Source organism: Mus musculus, chromosome 2 (assembly GCF_000001635.26).
Source record: "Mus musculus strain C57BL/6J chromosome 2, GRCm38.p6 C57BL/6J".
NCBI lineage: Eukaryota > Metazoa > Chordata > Mammalia > Rodentia > Muridae > Mus > Mus musculus.
Window position 1 is genome coordinate 103,731,518 of NC_000068.7, and position 20,073 is coordinate 103,751,590.

The 20,073-nt window shown below is 47.0% G+C and overlaps 1 protein-coding gene across 3 annotated transcripts in view; it reads right to left on the reverse strand.

Moving 5' to 3' along the window:
- The window catches only part of Nat10 (N-acetyltransferase 10), a 41,697-nt gene that overhangs the window by 10,260 nt on the left and 11,364 nt on the right, over positions 1-20,073 (reverse strand). For 2 of the 3 annotated variants that reach the window (NM_153126.3, XM_006500455.4), the window contains exons 6-18: positions 18,705-18,766; positions 16,669-16,783; positions 16,462-16,569; positions 12,769-12,902; positions 11,747-11,840; positions 11,527-11,625; positions 8,236-8,372; positions 3,349-3,473; positions 2,858-3,008; positions 2,227-2,323; positions 1,402-1,518; positions 637-738; positions 456-530 (exon numbers count right to left, since the gene is read on the reverse strand). In NM_153126.3, coding sequence (NP_694766.1) covers positions 456-530; positions 637-738; positions 1,402-1,518; positions 2,227-2,323; positions 2,858-3,008; positions 3,349-3,473; positions 8,236-8,372; positions 11,527-11,625; positions 11,747-11,840; positions 12,769-12,902; positions 16,462-16,569; positions 16,669-16,783; positions 18,705-18,766 — 1,416 coding nt within the window. The remainder of the gene's footprint in view (positions 1-455; positions 531-636; positions 739-1,401; positions 1,519-2,226; positions 2,324-2,857; positions 3,009-3,348; positions 3,474-8,235; positions 8,373-11,526; positions 11,626-11,746; positions 11,841-12,768; positions 12,903-16,461; positions 16,570-16,668; positions 16,784-18,704; positions 18,767-20,073) is intronic. The other variant, XR_374547.4, reaches the window with a different exon arrangement.

Below are 20,073 nucleotides of genomic sequence, written 5' to 3' on the forward strand. Positions count from 1 at the left end.
GCATTTGGAAAAAAGCTACCAATAAAACCCACTGTAGTCAAAGCTGGCTCTGGGGCCAAACACAGTGGGGTTCTTAGGTTAGTCTAACCCTCCAACCACAACCCACTTGCAACCTGGACCTAACGGTAGCTGGCTGTGCCACTGCCAGAAAGGGATGCTCGACAGCTGACTCCTCAGTGTGGCTTTCAAAGCGACAGAAGGAAGTTATAGAAAAACAACCTGGTTCAACAAGTCCTACGTTCTAACACAGGTAGGGAAAGGAAGGAGTCTACACCAACAACCTTGTCCCTGGCCCACCCACAAGTTCTTGCTATATTCTCCTGAGCAGAGTACACCTAAAATGTCACTGGTGTATCCATATTTTTATTCCAACAGCTAGGCACACTGCCCAAAGGGCTGCCAGGAGCCCACTAGAGAGCAGCACACAAGGTTTAAAAGAAGAGAGGACATGTTACCCCTTGATAATCTGGGTGAACAGCAATTCGAACAACCCGTCCACCAGAAAGGCCTCCAAAGTCTGGATCTTGAAACTGTGAGACACAAACCAGTGACTTAGCAACACAGACAACCTGACATCAGACATGCTGGGGCAGCCGCTCCCTCACCTCAGACATGCAGGGGCAGCCGCTCCCTCACCTGTTCCGACACTGTCCATGGAATCAGGTCCCCAGAAGCCTTCTTGCCTCGAGAGAGGCTATTCAAAATGGACTGACGAGAAATCTCTCCCTCAAGGCACACCTAGGGAAACCAAGGCAGGGAAGGCATGCTCTAGCTCCAGATCCCAAGCATCATCTGAGACAGACCCCAAACTAAGTTTTCTAGGCACTGTTTCTTATCCTGGGTTCCGGCTCCACACTGACCACACGACCTCATTAGGATGTGGCAGGTTACTATGAACTTACTGACATCCTCCAGCCCCAAGACCAAAAGACCGAGGACAAGAGGTCAAGTGGAATGTATCACTTAAACGCACATCAGTTAAGACACAGGATACACACAGCTCTGTATGGAGCAGAACAAATCCCAAGACAGAGACGTGGCGAGACAGACACTGTATAAACATGAAATAGAGCACAGTGCAGTGCACTGTGGACACTGACACACTGCAAGTGTGACATCTATAACTCCAAGTTTAGGGAAGGGAAAATGACACAGACACACACCCCCCAGGTGGTAAACATCTTTCTCCATGTAGCCTTTAAGTTTACACTACTCATGTGTGCAAGAAAGAGAAATAAGCCAGCGCTGCCTGTATCCAGCTTTCTCTCCAGTGCACACATCACCTGCCTCAACAGACCTACCCACCTAGATCCATGTCAGGACCCAACAGCTTCCCTGGCCACACTGATGCCCAATAGTTCCCCAAACCAGTGCCACACCATGTTTCTCTCTGCTCTGTACCTGGACAACTGCAAGCACTTCAGGCAGGGCATTCTGGGTGGGGGGCACAGGTGGCAGGAGGCAGAAGAGGTGGTGAGCAGGAGCGTCTGAGAGCATCTGCAGGTCGTTGGGAGAGTTCTGTGGGGCACACACATGGTCAGCGGGATGCTCGCCTACAGTCCTTCACTCACAGGCCTGACTGGGAATTGATGGTGACTGCAGTTCTGCCTTTCTCAAAGCCAAGTGCGACTTGGACACCTAGCAAAGTGCTTATTGTCCCTGTGACAAGGTGACTCTTCACAACGGCTGCAGAGAGACTGTGCCTCCAACACCTACTGCCTTGTCTTCTCAGGCTCAACGCTGGCTGAGTTACATGGAGCCGTAGTTACTTGACAATACTGACTTCCCACCTGAGAAGTGAGCTTGCTCCAGAGAAAGGGCTGACTGCTATTTCAGGAAAGCATGCCACCGTATTAACACCCACTCTTCAGCCTCCCATCAAGGGTGTTCACGAACATGCTACCATACCTAGACCCCCAGGAAGCAGCCTGCCGGATTCTCAGGTTTCAGTACTCTAGGCTCAGGTTCCCTGCTCCTTAGTTCAGCAGGACAAGCTGCCCTTAGAGACGAGCAACACTGCCCCACCCCTCCAGCTCTCACCCCTGAGCTCCCACACAGTCCAAAGCACACAAGCTGACAGGGAACCTCTCCAGTAAGGTCACTGGACCTGCCAGCTTCAACATTCAAGTCCCAGTGGAATGGCCACCTGGATCCCTGAGTAGCAAGAGGGTGGGAAGCCCTGGGGACTGCTCCCTGCGGAAGGGCAGGTCAGAGCAGGTTACTTACCTTGTAATGAGAAGCCACATAGAGAGCCATGAGCCGCTGGAGGAAAACTTCAGAGGCCTTGTGGTAGCAAAAGAGGGTATCTCTGTTAACATAGTAGCTGGCCTGGAGTTAAGCCACGAAAATAGACCACAGGGAACTCAAAAGAAGATACACCAGAAAAAATACAGATTTTCCCCAGTTTGGGAATAGAATTCCAGTGTTCTTAGCAGAAACTACAGTGGAGAAACCTGAGAAACAAAACTGAAAATGTTCCTCAAACAAACAAACAAACCAACAACAAAAGAACCTTTTTTAAAGGCAAGATCTTGCCAGGTAGTGGTGGTGAATGCCTTTTATCCCAACACTTGGAGGCAGAACCAATCAGATCTCTGTGAGTTCGAGGCCAGCCTGGTCTACAGAGTGAGTTCCAGGACTGCCAGGGCTACATAGAGAAACCCTGTCTCAAATTAAAAAGGCGGGGATTTCATTGCTGACTGTTTTACTTGAGCTGGACCTAAATGGTGGGTCCACAGTGTCCTCCTGCCTCAGCTTCCCAAATCCGGGCGAGGACTACAGGTATATGCCACTGTATCCAGCCCAAACCCTTTCTCTAACTGCTTCAGCCCCGCAGGGCTGGTGAGATGGAGGATACAGCTCACAGGCCTCAGGCAAGGGGCAGCCGGAAACGATGCGGGTGATGTTGAGGCAATCCAGGCACAGCAGGTCATTAAGCCACTTCTCCACTGCATCCCCAGGGGCGTATCGGATTGACTCTTGGAGGGAAACCTCATGCAAGGTTCGAGCTGTCAGCCACAACACACACGATTAGAAACAATTCCTCAACACTCAGCATCTAACAACAATAGAAATCCTGCACTTTATCTGTGACATGATGTCCAAATATCTGTGGCTCAAGAATGTCAAGGGGGTGATTTAACGTGTTTTGGGTTGAATATTTACCAAGTCAACATACCCTACCCATGTTTTAGAGTAAGGACCAAAAAGGCTCCAGGGATCCAAAGACCCAAGCCATGTTTCCACTGGCCTCTCAGGATTGTTGTCACCTCCTAGGACTCTCAGACAGCATCAAGCTTCAGTACTGCATGAGGTCCTGGGCAGGACGGTCAGAGGCCTGCTCGGTACCTGAGGCCAGTCTGGCTGTCGTTGTGGTCTTGTTCTCAGCAGTGGTGCTGACCTGGCTCTGGGCACTCTGCTGACGGAGTTGTTGAATGAGCTTGAGGGACAGTGACCGGCCAGTGCCCTCGTAGCTAGGAGAAAGACAAAGGCAGATGAAACCAAGACGGCCTCTCTAATCTGAACTTCCAGCAAGCATAGCATACAAATGTCCCAAGGAAGAGCCCTAGGAGATGAACCAAGATGCAACTTGGCTAGGAAGCATACAGGCTCAGATTCAAGCACTGGTGTGAATTTAGTAGCTTTGGGTAGAAAACTTGATCTCTTTAAACCTCATCCCCAAAGGATTGTCCTACACACTTCAGAGAACTGTGATCTGAAAATAAGGCCTGAAAGATGATGTCAACAAGGCATTTAGCCAGTGAGGCTGGAGCAATGCTACACAGTCTAATGGTCGGTGCTAACAGAAGTTATATGAAGACATGGACAGAGACTTTTTCCCAAGTGGGAAATCAAAATCAAACAAATCTACCACTCAAGTGATTCTTTTGTCAGGTTTATCTGCTTTTATTTTATGTATATAAGTATTTTGCTTACATGTAAACACATGTGTACCACTGCATACTTGGTGCCAACTGAAGCTAGAAAAGGGCATAGATCCTCTGAAAATGGAATTACAAATAGTTTTGAGCAACCATGTGGATGTTGGAAATGAGTCCTCTGTAAAAGAGGCCAGTGTACTCTCCAATGTCCCAAGTGATTCTTTTTATTATTTTCACCTAAGAGGTGAGATAGGGATAGGCAGATGATTCAATGAGTAAAGTGCTTGCCACGAAAACATAAGGATTGAGTTTGGAAGTCCAGAGTTCACATGAAGGCAGGCTTGGTAGTATATGTCCAGAATCCCATGTTCCTACAAGATAGGAGGCAAAGGCAGGAGATTCCTTGGAAGTTTAAGGGTCAGCTAGCCTGGTGTACAGCAAACAAGAGACGATCTCAAACAAAGCAGAAGGCTAGACTAATACCTGAGGAGGTACTCCGACCTAATCCACAGCTGCTCATGCTTGCACACACACACACACACCCACAGATAAAAAACAAATCAAAAATAGGGCTGTAGAGTCAGCTCGGAAATTAAGAACACTTGTTCGTCTTGCAGAGGGTCTGGGTTCAGTTCTCAGTACCCACGTGTAGCTCACAACCATCTATAACTCCAATTCCAGGGTGTCTGACACCACCTTCTGACCTCTGAAGGCACTAGGCATGTGCATGATGCACAGACATATATGCAGGCAAAATACTAATACATGTAAGATAAAAAAAAAATCTAAAAAATTCAAATTAATTAATTTATTAATTAATTAAATGAAAAGGTGATTGATGTAAGGCAAGAGTGACAGCAAAGACCTGAGCCTCTGATCCGGGGCCAGTGAAATGGCTCATTGAGGAAATTACTTGCTATCGAGCCTAGTGTCCTAGGATTAAACCCTGGGAATGGCTGACCTCTGACCTCTAGACAGAACCCTCAAGTGAACAAGCACACCAGGAGGCACCTGTGCACGTGCATGCACAAAATAGAATTTTAAAACGTAAGCCAGATGGCGGGCGTGGTGGCGCACGCCTTTAATCCCAGCGCTTGGGAGGCAGAGGCAGGTGGATTTCTGAGTTCAAGGCCAATCTGGTCTACAGAGTGAGTTCCAGGACAGCCAAGGTTACACAGAGAAACCCTGTCTCAAAGGAAAAAAAAAAAACTTAAACCATTATAATCTGCTCACTGAGCCAGCTTTCCATCTTTGAGCATCTCCTCCTTGTTGGTAGTCACAGGCACAAATGGTCCCAGGGCACACACTGCTGGGGATTCAACTACATCACTTCATAGTGCTCACTAACTATACTCCATGGCTAAGCATTTAGTCAGATGCTACTTATATAAAATGAACAAAAGCTACAAGGTTGAAGTGTTTCATTCCTCTTTATCACCCCACAGGACATATTCCTCCAAAGGAATCCTTTTTATTAAATTAATTAATTAATTAATTCAGGCCAGCAAGGTAATGACACTGCCAAACCTGACAACCAGAAGCCAGTCCCTAGAGCTAACATACAGGAGAGAACTGACTTTGGCAAGTTGTCCTCTGACCTCCACTCATATACTACAACACACATAAGCATACACACACAATAAATAAATGCAAAAAAGTTTAATACATGAATAAATATAAGCAGCAACACTTAAACTTTCATGTCTGAAGAGATGTTGTCCAGAGCAAAAAAACAAAAAAATGAAAAAGAATGCTTGCAAATATTGTACTGGATAAGGGTCTTGTGCCTAGAATATAAACCTTGTGCCTCATAAATAATAAAGACGACTAACCCAATCGGAAAATTAGCAGAGCAGCCTAAGTTGGTGGTGGAGAGCTCGCTCACCTAGCATGCTAGGGCCTGGGTTCAATCCCCAGTTTGGGAGGGAGGGAGGAAGAGAGGGTGACAAAGTGGGTAGGGGGGAGGAATGGAAGGAGGGGACAGAGAAAAGAAAGGAATCTTCAGCATCATGAACTACCAGGGGAAAGCAAATGAAAAAGCAAAGTGGGCTCCTCCATTGCTGGTGGGACTGCAAGCTGGTACAACCACTCTGGAAATCAGTCTGGCGGTTCCTCAGAAAATTAGACCTGAGGACCCAGCAATACCTCTCCTGGGCATATACCCAGAAGATGTTCCAACTGGTAAGAAGGACACATGCTCCACTATGTTCATAGCAGCCTTATTTATAATAGCCAGAAGCTGGAAAGAACCCAGATGCCCCTCAACAGAGGAATGGATACAGAAAATGTGGTACATTTACACAATGGAGTACTACTCAGCTATTAAAAAGAATGAATTTATGAAATTCCTAGGCAAATGGTTGGACCTGGAGGGCATCATCCTGAGTGAGGTAACCCAATCACAAAAGAATTCACACAATATGTACTCACTGATAAGTGGATATTAGCCCAGAAACTTAGAATACCCAAGATAAAAGATACAATTTGCGAAACATATGAAACTCAAGAAGAACGAAGACCAAAGTGTGGACACTTTGCCCCTTCTTAGAATTGGGAACAAAACACCCATGGAAGGAGTTACAGAGACAAAGTTTGGAGCTGAGACAAAAGGATGGACCATCTCTAGAGACTGCCATATCCAGGTATCTATCCCATAATCAGCCTCCAAACGCTGACACCATTGCATACACTAGCAAGATTTTGCTGAAAGGACCCTGATATAGCTGTCTCTTGTGAGACTAGGCCAGGGCCTAGCAAACACCTAAGTGGATGCTCACAGTCAGCTATTGGATGGATCACAGAGCCCCCAATGGAGGAGCTAGAGAAAGTACCCAAGGAGCTAAAGGGATCTGCAACCCTATAGGTGGAACAACATTATGAACTAACCAGTACCCCGGAGCTCTTGACTCTAGCTGCATATGTATCAAAAGATGGCCTAGTCAGCCATCACTGGAAAGAGAGGCCCATTGGACATGCAAACTTTATATGCCCCAGTACAGGGGAATGCCAGGGCCAAAAAGTGGGAGTGGGTGGGTAGGGGAGTGGGGGGGAGGGTATGGGGGACTATTGGGATAGCATTGGAAATGTAAATGAGAAAAATACCTAATAAAAAATATTAAAGGAAAAAAAAATTTAATAAAAAATAAATAAAGAAAGAAAATGAAAAGAAGCCAACGAGACCAGCATGCTACTGGGGTACAGTGTTCTCTGTCTCACCCCATGTGAGGCACCCTCAGGCACCCCTTGACCTAGGTAGCATCTGTTTACCTTCTCTCTCCCAACACCCTCACAAGTCTGTGACAATGCCTTGGCTGTCTTCTACTGACCACTACACACTCTCTCTGTGTGCTGTCCCACTAAATAGCATCCCATTGCAAGGCTACTGGGTCCTGCACAGCACTCTACTTCCCGTGCTCGCCACAGTGCCAAAGACTCTGGTTTGCTTCCCGCTCATTGCAAAATAAAATCTAAATTGTAGTCATTTAAAAAAAAAAAAAGAAAAAGCAAAAGCAAAGTGAGACGTTACACTTATACGATTTCTCATATGTGGTCTGTTTGTGAAGCATGCACACAGAGTATACGTGTGCATGAGATCATGTGTACACGTGTGAAAACCAGAGCAGTTCTTGGGAGTTCTTTTCCTTCCTTCTCTCAGTTTATCATCTTGACAGGTTCTCACTAACTAGAAGCTCCCACCCCACCACCCCGTCAGGATGAGCACTGAGCTCTCCAGATCCACCTGGCTGGCCCCCGAGCCCAACCACCTGCCCCAGTGCTGGGGTTACTGCATGTCCAGCTCCTTATGCGGATGCTGGGGCTAACAAAGCAAACACTCTTACACACTGCGTCATCTCCCCAGCACCTACTGTTTGAAACTTCTTTTCTAGGTGCTAGGGGCTAGGCCAAGGTCTTGGCGACACTAAGCCTGCATTCTATCACCGACACTTTCCCTTTTGTTTACTATTTTCTGTGATCTTTCCATACCAAGATGAACTCTATTTTAAAGTTTTAAGAAGAATAGTATAAGCATGTATAAGCATTAATGCTAACTATATCTATTTTAATATTACATTTCTATATCCTAAGATATAGGAAGTACATTCTAAGATATAGGACATTGCTTATAGCTGGCACTTTTTAAGCAAAATTTTTCAGTTTTTTGGGACACATTTAACCAGAGAGGAGTAAGAGTTTATGAGGTAACTCCCAGTGAAGAAACCCTAGAAAGAGCAAGAGTTTCCCAAAGACTTAGTGATGCTGAACCATTTTTCGTGGCCAGGTCACATTCTTTACATTCCTATTAATCTGCAGGATCACAGAGAAGAGTGACAAACAGCTCCACCAGGCACCTTACCCATTGATAGTAGATGCCATGAAAACCAGGTAGGGCCCAAGCAGGCTCTTCACCAGGGGGAGGGGAATAGCGGCAGCTTCATCTATCACAACCAGCTCAGCCTGGCCCAGTTTCACAGCATCTGCAGGGTGGATGTACTGTGGGGAAAAGATACAGATTGTAAATGTAGCCATCTAAATCCACAGCACCGGGTGAGCACCAATGACTCATCCAGAAGCCCCATCCGTCCACCGCACTGTCCCCTTCCTCTCTTCCCACAACTCCCCACTTTCTACTTTTGGCAGCTCAAGAATGAAATGAGCTTCAGGTTGGACACCTGGAACCAGACACTTCAATCACTGATTACATGACCATGAGGAAGGAGATCACGCCATCTCACAGAGCCTCATATTCTTTTTGCTACAAAAACAGGGAAGAGGGTAAGGAGATGGCTCAGTCAATAAAGCATTTGCTGCACGAACATGAGGGTATGAGTTCAGATCCTGCCCAACACTCACATAAAAGCACAGCACACAGACCTGCAACCCCCATGCTCAGGAGACAGAGGTGAGCTGCCTGGGGCTTGCTGGCCAGTCTGTCTAGCCAAACCTGGGAACTCAAGCTCAGTGAGTAAGAGATCCTACTTCACAAACTAAGTGGAGAGCAAACAAGGAGGACACCCTATGCAGATCTTCGGTCTCCTCAACACACTCATCTGAACACACACATTCATAAATATACATAACACAACACACACACACACACAGACACTAGGAAAACCTGCTCAATGGCTGCTTAAGGAAGAAGCAAGATTACTGTGTAAACAGTAAGGTGAATAACAAGGGTAAGGTCATATTGTCCACAGCTTGGCTTACGGAGTTGACTGACAGTGGCTGTATTCCTTTCCCTCCTTTCCATCTCCTGTTTTTCTTCAGCCTCAGATTAAGTGGCTCACCTCTTACTGCACGTGGCACTGGGTCTCTGATTTGTCCTCTCTGCCCTGACATCACCAACCTCTGGGATGGTAGGCAACTTCCAACTACTCTTTTTCCTTCTGATGAGGGAAGCAAGGGGGTTGCCATGTAGCCCGAGCTCGCCTCACGCTTCCTATGTAGCCAAAAGTAACCCTGGACTGCAGCTCCTCTCTCCTAAATCCATTGTCTTCCCACCGCTCCTCTCCCCCACCTCTCTCATCCTTAAATACACAAACAATCCATCAGTTGCTTTAGAGTTTTCTGCTGTTTTAAAATGGCCACGGAGGCAATATAAATAACCAATTAAAATAATTTAAGATAATCCAATTTCAAAAGTGTGTAAACTGCAAAAGCCAAATTCCCAGAGAGGCTGGACAAGGTTGCACAGCTCTTACAGCAGCTGTAGGGGTTGAAGCAGGAGGATCGGACACTGGCCTGGGGCTACACAGTGAATTAAACTAAGGCCAGTCTGGGTTACTCAGGGAGACTGGCTCAAACCAAACCAAACAGCAGCAACAAAAACAGCTGTGATGGTTCATACCTGTAATCAGTACACTTAGGGAGCTGAGACAGGAGGACAGTGAACTGGAAGACAAAACTAAAACTCAGGAGTTTACTGCACTGTACCCAGCATGAATGAGACTTAAAAACCCAAACCAAAAAGTGATATGAAGGTAGCAAATTTTGTAAAGGAGAATTTGGGGAAATCCCAGGAAACTAGACAGCTACACAGCTAGGTCTAAAGCTCAGCAATTCTATACTTGTCCTAGAAAACAAACACAAATTGTAGCACCTCATTTGACACTTGAAAGTACATCAACCTGACCTGCAAGCCTCAGTCTAGAGATGTGGCAAGCAGATGCAGACTGGAAAGGCGGGCAGCTGGAGGGCAGTATGGCATGCCTGCTCATAGGCACAAACACAGCCAGAGCACAGCCTCAGTACTGCTGGTTCCAGCGGGAACACTGGCCACGCACAGTCTGGTCTCGGGGCTTTTCTACGGGTCTGAAGCGTTAGTAAGAAAGCAAGCAAGACTGGGCTGATCTGGAGGTGACGGGGCGGGGGGGAGGGGGGGGAGATCTGCCTTACTTGCTTCTGGTCACAAATCTTTCATGGGACCCCACAACTTGATTCTTAACTAAATAAGCATTTCAAAAAATTACAGAAAGCAGCCACCAGGAAGCAGGCTGGCTTTAACTCAATACTCTTCTCAATTTCCAGGCTAGAAGGACACACTTTCTCAGAGCCAATACCCTGCCCTAGCCCCAAGACCCACCCCACACTAGCTGCAGTCCCCCCTGTCCCCAGCTGAGAGAATCAGGCAGCAGTGAGCTGAAAGGGCAGAAGGAGGAGACTAGAAAAAGACCCAGGGGCTTCAGAGATGGCTCAGCAGTAAGGAGCACTGACTGTTCCTCCATGGGACCCAGGTTCACTTCGAGCATCCACACTGGTGGCTCACAACTATTTCTAACTCCAGTTCCAGGGATCCCGTGCCTTCTTCTGCTCTTAAAGGGCAACAGACATGTATGTGGTACAAAGACACACATGCAGTCAAATACCCACACACAGAATTTTTAAAGGGGGGGGGAGGGTATCTAATAAAACTAACAGAGACTCCAGGGTAAAGGCGAAAGGCATAAACAGTGGTGGTGTCACCATCTGCCTTCGTATGCCGTGACAGAGCCACCCAGTGCCACTGCAGGCATAAGATTCAAGGATCATAAACTGCCAAGTTTACTAGGCTCGCTCACTTCCCATTCCAATCTAATGTCAAAAGCAATCAATGAATCTGTCCAGCAAGAGCCAGTGAGCCTTGTGCCTCTGCAATCCTGTCGCATGAGCCTCACAGAGACTGAGCAACACTGAGGCCTTCAGAAACTGGGCTTACAGAGATCTGTGGAGCTTTCCAGGAAATGTTGTTTAAAAGAGAAATAGGACATCAGCAAAACACAACGAGCCCCAGCACATTCTGCAAAGCTCTTTTCCTTTGAAATGGTGATGTGATTGTTCCAGCTGCAGATGTAGGTCTCAAAACCCACAGTAACTCAGCAAACGTCAACTGATGAGAGCCACCTTTCCCACTCTTGGGCACACTCTCAATCCCACTCCTTTCACAGTCAGAGACAAACTTAACTTTTCAATCCAGTGACATCACTTCCCCCACAGTTGACCTGAATGCCATCCTCACTTGGTGCTGATAATCTGCAACACACCACCATTCTCACACACCACTGCTGGGCAGGGCAAACCAATCACACAAATGGGCAAACCCCACACAGCTAGGTCCACACAGCGCGATCCTGGCTGGCCTGCAGAGCAGGTCTGAGATGAGCCTCACCTGAATAGTCTGTCTGTGCTCTCGGAACACATTGACCCTGATCACCGCTTTATTAAACTCGGGGTTCAGCGACTGTACAATCTCATAATCCAGATGCTCCTGGTGAAGAAAGAGTCAAACCCATGACAAGTTTCAGAGTCACTACTGAGAAAGCAAGCATTCCACAGACCACTGGGCAGAACTCTAGCACTAAAGCACACAGTCTACACGACTTTCTTACCTGATACTGCAGAGCATCAAATCCTTTAAATACAAATTCAAACAGCGTGTGGAGGTTATCCGGGCTTGGGGAGGTAACAAAAATATTGGAATACCTGCAGAACAAAAGAAAAATGGGGGAGGTGGTTTAGAAATTAAGAGACTTAGAACATTCTAAAGAAGCAAATAAAATTAAGGAATCATTTTTGGCTGCTTCTGTCAACACAAATGATAACCAGAGACAACAGCAGGGTAAGGGAGGAACACTTTTTGGGAGAGGAGAAAAGCAACCAAGACCTGAGTACACACCTCTGCAAAACTGAGACAAATGGGTTATCGGTGTGCTAGTAGCAAGCCCTGACCCAGGGCTACTTCATCAGTGTCAAGGCATACTACAAGAATAGCTGTCCACATGCAGAACCCACACACAGCTGCCAAGCCAGTATCCTGACAGGAAGGGCAGCCTCACACTCATCACTAGCTAGGCTGAGGTTTCCAAATTATGAAGTCATGGAGCTATGTGGTGCTGGGGCCAAGGCCAAATCTCTGCCAGCAGCAACCTGCAGGAGGATCTTGGGTAATCCCCTGGGCCTTGGTTCATCCACATACAAAGTGCCCACAGACTCTGTAAGCATCACCAGGGAAGACGGCACAGGGAGGACAAAGTTGTAGGTCCATCATCTGAGTTGGCAAAGCACACACAGGCCAGAAAATAATACCTTACTGAAAACAAATAAGACCCATCACCAACCAAGGTCATAATGTATTTCACCTGTATTTGTGCAATCACCAAAGCTAGTCAGACACTCTCACGATGAGAGGTTTTCTTTGCATTTGTGTCTGTTCAACTTAAGAAGCAAACAAAAGAGCTCTGGTACTGCCTACAGTGCCTCCTAGTGGCCCAGGGGAGCAGTGCTGCAGCTTCCAGACAAATACCCATGATCCTGACAGAAGTTACATGGTGGACAGCCCTGATGAGGAACCAGAGACAACTCCACCAGGTGCCTGACTCAAATCCTGCACACTCCCATGTGGAACCCTTACCCGAATGCCACTGCTCCAGCGATAGCCAGGCCCAGGGCCGCAGACTTGCCCCTTCCTCGGGCAGCGGTGAGGGCTACAGTACTCCTTAGAGTCTTCTCCGAGATCCCCTCAATGAATTTCAAGACAGCTTTGGCCTGTACAAAGATAACATTATGCGAATGTCCAGAAAGGCTATGGGGTTGGCTCTTATCACCAGTCGTGGAGAGGTTAGGCTGACGTTGAGGATAACAAAAAGGGTATTAGTTCCTACAGGCCAGAAAGCCCTGCTTGGTGCCTATGTTTCTCATGCCTTGGTCGGCTCCTCAGCTTTGTCAAGACCCAAAGTACCCTCAAAGCTCTCAAGTTTCTATCTCCACTGTAGACCACCCCCCCACACACACACTTGTCATACCCTTAGGTAGGATTCCTATAAGATCCATTTACACACAGACATCTCAGACGTTAAGCTGATGTAAAACAGTTCTACCTACTAGCCTCCCCACCGGAGTTTAACTGTCCAACTCTGGGTTAAACATACCCTCCATTTTCTCACCCAACCCTGACTTTCTAGTACCTCCTTTTGGTGACACCTTCAAAACAGTCAAGCCATTCCTCACAGCCCTCTAATTCTGCTCACAGCCATATTCTCCTGTTCCAGCTAACTCCATCATAACAGCAAGCAGCTTCAGTTACTCTTCCTGCTTCAAGCCATATCACAGCACAGCCTGCAGTGAGCTCGGCAGCTAGAGAGCCTTCTATAAGCTTGGGATGCTACCACAGTGTGCTAAAAGCACACAAAGCTTTCTTTCCACTGTCACCAGCTCTCCTAGTGGCATTTAGTAATGTCTATCCCCCACGCCTACCTCCTTCTTGCTGCTAGCCCTACTGGCCTCCTTGCTGGTTCCTAACCCTAACCCAACCCACACTCCTGCCTTCAGCCTATGCAGCTGCTAACCATTCTGCCCAGGGACTCATTTCACAGCTCCTTGGAGGCTTTGCTCTACAATCTTTCACCCCCTTACCCGTGTCTCTGGAAGCATCATTCTGATGTGCCCACACCTCTAGACTTCCTTTCCTTTTTCTTTGCTCTGCACAGCTCTTTCCACTAAACCGATTTAGTGGAAGAAACTAATTTCCTCCACCCAGAATCTGAATCATCCTAAAAAGCAGAGGGGCTCTCAGCCTTTCTAATGCTGAGAGCTTGTAATACACTTGCTCGTGTTGTGGTGACCTCCAACCATAACACTGTAATTTTGCTACTGTTATGAATCGTAATGTAATATCTGATATGCAGGATATCTGCATGTATGAGACCCACAGGTTAAGACCCACTGCTATACAGTATGAGCTCTGAAGCAAGAACCTTGCTCACTGCCAAGCCTGGCACACAGCCAAGTACATGGCACCAAATGGGAACAACTTCTACATGGGAGCCACACTAGCAATCAGGCCAAACCTGGGTCCCCGATGAGATCTAAGGAGTGAAGGAAGCTGTGCCTGTCGTCCTGAGGAGCCAGTCTGGGTCTCAGGGCAGAAGCACTAAGATGAAGACCCAGCAGTCAGGAAGGCACTTCAGGACACCAAGCTCCTCAGATGAAACACCCGAGGGATCAAGTGTGATAACTCATCGGTCTTTGCTGAATGATATTTTACTTTTTAAATTTTAGGGAGAAGTTCCAAATGCTAATTAAAAATTACTAGACTGAAATATATCCTAAATTATTTATCTAAAGTGAAAGGGTAACATGAAAAAGACAAATATGCAAGTAATACAGACATGAGCAGACCTCATAACCAAAAGGGAAAACAAAACAGGAATAATCAATAATCATTTGCCTGCCTCTTTCATGATGATGCCAATTAAAAACAATCAGCTGCCCCATGCTGATTAGTAATGACTCAAATGTAACTGTAGAGAAACCCAGAAAGGAGACCTCCTCCTGCACTGTCAGGAGCACTAGCAGCTGGTGGCACACCCTTTCTAATGCCCACGCTCTGATCCAGCAGCTCCTGGATACAACAGCCACAGCTCTCTCTGGGAGACTGAGACAGTGACAGTTGGAATCAACCCGGATGCACTTCCTGTTCTGCTGATGTGTATGCTTTCATCCTGCACTAGCTGGCTGCTTTGCATGGCTTCCTTCACCTTTCCCTAAAGACAGGGTCTCATGTATCCCAAGGTAGCCTGCAACTTAAGATAGCCCAGCATGACCTTGAACTTCTAAACCTCCTGTCTCCACCTCTGGAGCAGAAGGATTTCAGGCAGGCACCACCATGCCCAGTTTATGCATTGCTGGGAATTGATCCCAGGACTTTATGCACACTATGCAAGCACTCTACTAACTGAGCCTCCTTCCCTGTTTTGGAGAAATGATTTTACTATATAGCCCAGCCTGGCCTAAACTACTGGCAACCTTCCTGCTTCGGTGTCCTGAGTAAGCTTCCTTTGTGATAATGCTGATTCAAGAAATACAGTTTCTCTCAAATCCTGACACTCCCTCTCTTTCACTAGACCAGAAGTGGTTCAAAACAACCTGGAGGCTGCAACTAGCCAGCACAAAGAGCTTATAATTAATTGTGCTTCCAGAATTAAAAGGTAAGACAGCCTATTGGGACTTCATTCTGACTGGTGGAAGTTATCACTAAAACTGTTATCAGGAGGGAAGAGTCCAGTGCTCCTCATGTGACCAAGGCTGGGTGGAACTCTGCATGTATAGCAGCTTAGAGGCCTCAGGCATGCTAATCAGCAAACCATCATGGCCCAGAAGCTCCATAAACCAGCAGCTGGCCACATTAGCCAGCACAGAAATACACGTTGGTGTTTCCACTCACACTATTAGTACTCTCACAAGTCAGCCTCACACTAGACGGGGCTTTAGTAAAAACAAACCTCAAGCTCCCCGCACTTCTATATACGTTATAAGCAGAAACCTTTCTCCTCAGTCGGATGGTGGAGGCACACGCCCTTAATCCCAGAACTCAGGAGGCAGAGGCAGATGAATATTGGAGTTCAAGGTCACCATGGTCTACAGTGCGAGTTCCAGGACAGCCAGGACTACAGAGAAAAACTCTGTCTTGAAAACAACAAACAGGGCTGGCGAGATGGCTTGGTGGGTAAGAGCACTGACTGCTCTTCCAGAGGATCTGAGTTCAAATCCCAGGAACCACATGGTGGCTCGCAACCACCCATAATAAGATCTGATGCCCTCTTCTGGCACATCTGCAGACAGCAACAGTGTACTTATGTACAATAATAAATAAATCTTTAAAAAAAAAAAAAAAAGAAAAGAAAACAACAAACAACAGGCAGTGGCACACACCTTTAATCCCAGCACTTGGGAGGCAGAGGCAGGCAGATTTCTGAGTTCGAGGCCAGCCTGGTCTACATAGAGTTCCAGGACAGCCAGGGCTACACAGAGAAACCCTGTCTTGGAAAAAGAGAGAGAGAGAGAGAGAGAGAGAGAGAGAGAGAGAGAGAGAGAGAGAAACAACAAACAATACAAACAACTGAAATTAGAGGACACAAGGCTATCATCCTATATGCATACAATCCCTCTCTTCACCTCAGCTCACTGGCTGGTTCTTTGTGGTTCTACACAGCACAGCCCTGATATTGCAGAGCCAACACGTCCTAACATGGTCCGTGCTGCTTACTATCTTACCCTTGTGCCACCAGCATCAGGGTAGGGTAGGCCTGAACCCACCCACATATACCTGGTCCAGGGTCTTGCAGCAGTCCACCAGAACACCCACGGGCTGAGTGTCCTGCAAGCTCTCTTTCAACTCCAGCAGCTCCAGAGCAGCAGGACTGAGATTCTCATCCTGTCAGAGAAGAGAAGGCAGTTCGCCCCAGCCCAGGAGCCCACACCCAACCCAGGAGCCCACGCCCAACAGACCCCTCCTCCTCTCACCCAGCCTCACCGGGGCCTGAGGAGGTAAGGCTTCAATGCTGGCCACGTGGGAGGAGATGGGCAGGATGTCGAGCTGATCGTCAATGACCAGACACTTCTTACAAGAGGCCAGAGAGAGAATAAACCTGAGGGACAAGGCAGCTGCGGTGAGGTGGCAGGGAAGGCAGGCACTGTCTAAGCAAGAACTCAAAAGATTTCTTCAGGAATATCACATTCCAGGTGGAGCACAATGAGATGATTCAGCTGGCTCTGCAAGTTACCTAAGCATATTTATACAGGAAGACCAAGACCCCAGCAAGCCAGGAGCTCCACTGTGAGCAAGCGCCACTACAAGGGAGCTCTACCGTGAGCAAGCGCCACTGTTCCTGGATCAATTGGCCCACCCCTCACCCAAGGCATTAAAGAAAAGAGGCTTCTATTATAGTCACCAGCACAGTTCTCTTCCTGCCCTCACCACACTCAAAGGACCACAGACTGAAATCAGAAAGGCCCTGAGCTCATCCAGGCCAAGAGGATTTCTTTTTCTTTTTTTTCTCCTTTTTTGGTTTTTCGAGACAGGGTTTCTCTGTGTAGCCCTGGCTGTCCTGGAACTCACTCTGTAGACCAGACTGGCCTCAAACTCAGAAATCCGCCTGCCTCTGCCTCCCAAGTGCTGGGATAAAAGGCGTGAGCCACCACCACCCCGCTTCCAGGAGGATTTCTTAGCCTCAGTAGAGCATGCATCTTGGAGCTGATAGGCCTTTTTCATGATGACTTTTTTGTCCACTGAGGGTTTTGTATACTAAGAGCCAATGGCACTCTACACCACCATCCCGAGTCATGATGGTCAAATGTCTCCTGATAGTGCCAAACGTCCTAGAGGGCAAAGTCACCTCCAAAGCTTAAAGCAATGAGAGGTTCTCAACCTTCCTAATGCTGAGAGTCCTCAATGCAGTTCCTCATGCTGTGGCCACCCACAACCACAGAATTATTCTGTTGCTACTTCACAACTGTAATTTTGCTACTGTTGTGAATCATAATGTAAATATCTGACATGCAAGATATCTGATACGCAAGCCCTGTGAAAGGACCGTTTAGCCTCCAAGGGGTCATGGTCCACAGGCTTAAATTGTTTTACTAGCTACTAAGAGCCTGTAAAAATGAGCCTGCATGGTAAAATAAACTCAGTTGAACAGATCTAGCTCAGTGCTTCTCAACAGCCCTAATGCTCACAGGCAATCCCTTGAAAGGGTCAACCCCCAAAGGGGCTGTGACCCATAGGTTGAGAAGCAATGATCTGGATCACTCTCCTGCAAGACTCTCACAGAGCACTCGTCTTTTAAGAGGCAGCATATGGTAAGAAGGCTTTTAGCCAGGTAAGTCTAGGAAATGTTGATTATTTTTCCTTAGTGAAGGCTCACACACATTTGTTGGAGCCTCTGAAATGTTTTGCAACAGCTAGAACAGCGGTTCTCAACCCGTGGGTCAAGATCCCCACTGAGTGGCATATCAGATATTTACATCACAATTCATAATAGTAGCAAAATTACTGTTATAAGGAGCAATGAAATAATTTTATGATGGGGAGAGGGTCTCTACAACCTGAGGAACTGTATACTAAGGGGTTGCAACCTTAAGACGGTTAAAACATCCCTTGGACAGAAGAGTAAACTAAGAGCCAAAGAGAAGAGCGAAGCCACCAAAGCTAGTCAAGCCAGCAGCAAGGTTAAGTACAAGATCCCCGGTCCCTGCCTGCAGCCCTCTCTCTTCATCCAGTTGGTGTCACAGGCTGCTGCTAGCAGGATCTCACTGCTAGCAGGATCTCACTGCTATCTGGATGCAGTCTTGCTATTCTAGCACTCGGGAAGCAGAGGCGGGTAAGTTGTAAGTCTGAGGCTAGTTGGAACAACACAGTAAAAATCTGTCTCAAAACAAAGCAAGCCTTGCTAGATTTTAGAAGCCTGAACTACAGCCTTCTGATACAAGAGCAAACTTGTCGGATCCAAGATAAAAACATTTTTCCCTTTCTGATTCCCTGCAACTTCAGGAACCAGCCTGTAGACCTACCTCTCGTTAAATCTTCCCACCACGTCCTGATGGGCCTCAGTCCTGTACCTGGAATGCACATCCTAAGAAAACAAGACAACATCCATTGACAAAATCTTCTAAAAGCAACGTAAAACATTACACTAGAAGACATCAACAAACCCTAGAGAAATAAGATCAACTCTTCCGAGTGTGCTGCATCAGACACCATGTGCAAAGTCTCCACCCCATGAACTGCCTCTCACCTACCACTCATTTTTTCCACAGCTCATCCAGCACCGTAACTCAGCTAAATGTATGTGCCAACTAGTGGGCCGGACATAACTGTGGTTCACTGGTTAACTCACAAGAATTCTGTTCTCACAAAACTTATGGTCTAACAGCGAAAGACAAATAAGTGTTACAAACGAAACATGCAGTATGGGGACAGCAAATGAGGAGATGCGTGTACTTGAGGTGGCCAGGGAAGGCCTTTCAGAGATGAGCAGCAGACTGGAAGGATGAACAAGAAGCAAGTTCAGGAGGTGGGATGAATAAATAAACTAACATGGACTCAACGCCATCTAGCCATTCACTCACATGTACCTAATGAGTGTTTCATACATGCCAGGGGAATACAACTAGGCCCCCCCCTGTTCTACAACTAGCAGAGGCCACACAAAATACAAGTAATGTTAGGGGGCCGTTAAGTGCTTTGAAAAAAAACAACTATGGTTTGAATAAGAATGGTTCCCATAGGCCCATATATTTGAATGCTTAGTTGTCCCAGGATAGTTTTATGTCAACTTGACCCAAGCTAGGGTATTCAGAGAGGAGGGAGTCTCAGTTGAAAATATGCCTCAATAAGATGGAGCTGTAAGCAAGCCTGTGTGGTCCTTTCTTAATTAGCGATTAATGTGGGAGGGCCCAGCCCATTGTGGGTGGAGCCACCTCTGGATTGGCAGTCCTGGGTTCTTTAAGAATGCAGACTGAACAAACCAGGAGGAGTAAGTCAGTAAGCATTACTCCTCCATGGCCTCTGCATCAGCTCCTGCTACTAGGTTCCTGTCCTGTATGAGCTCTTGCCCTGACTTCCTTTGACAATCAACAGTGATGTGGAAATGTAAGCCAAATAAACTCTTTTCTCCCCAACTTGCTTTTGGTCGTGGGGTTTTATCACAGCAACACAGCGACAGTCACCCTGACTAGGACATTTGTCACCAGGCAGTGACACTATTTAAGAAGGATTAGGAGGTGTAGAAGAAGTATGCTACTTTGAGGCTTCAAAAGCCCACCATAGGCCCAACCTCTGTCTCTGCCCACAGGATGTAAGCTCTCAGGCTATTTCTCCAGCACCATGTATGCTGCCTTGTTAGCATGCTCTCCTTCATAATGGACTAACCCCTGAAAC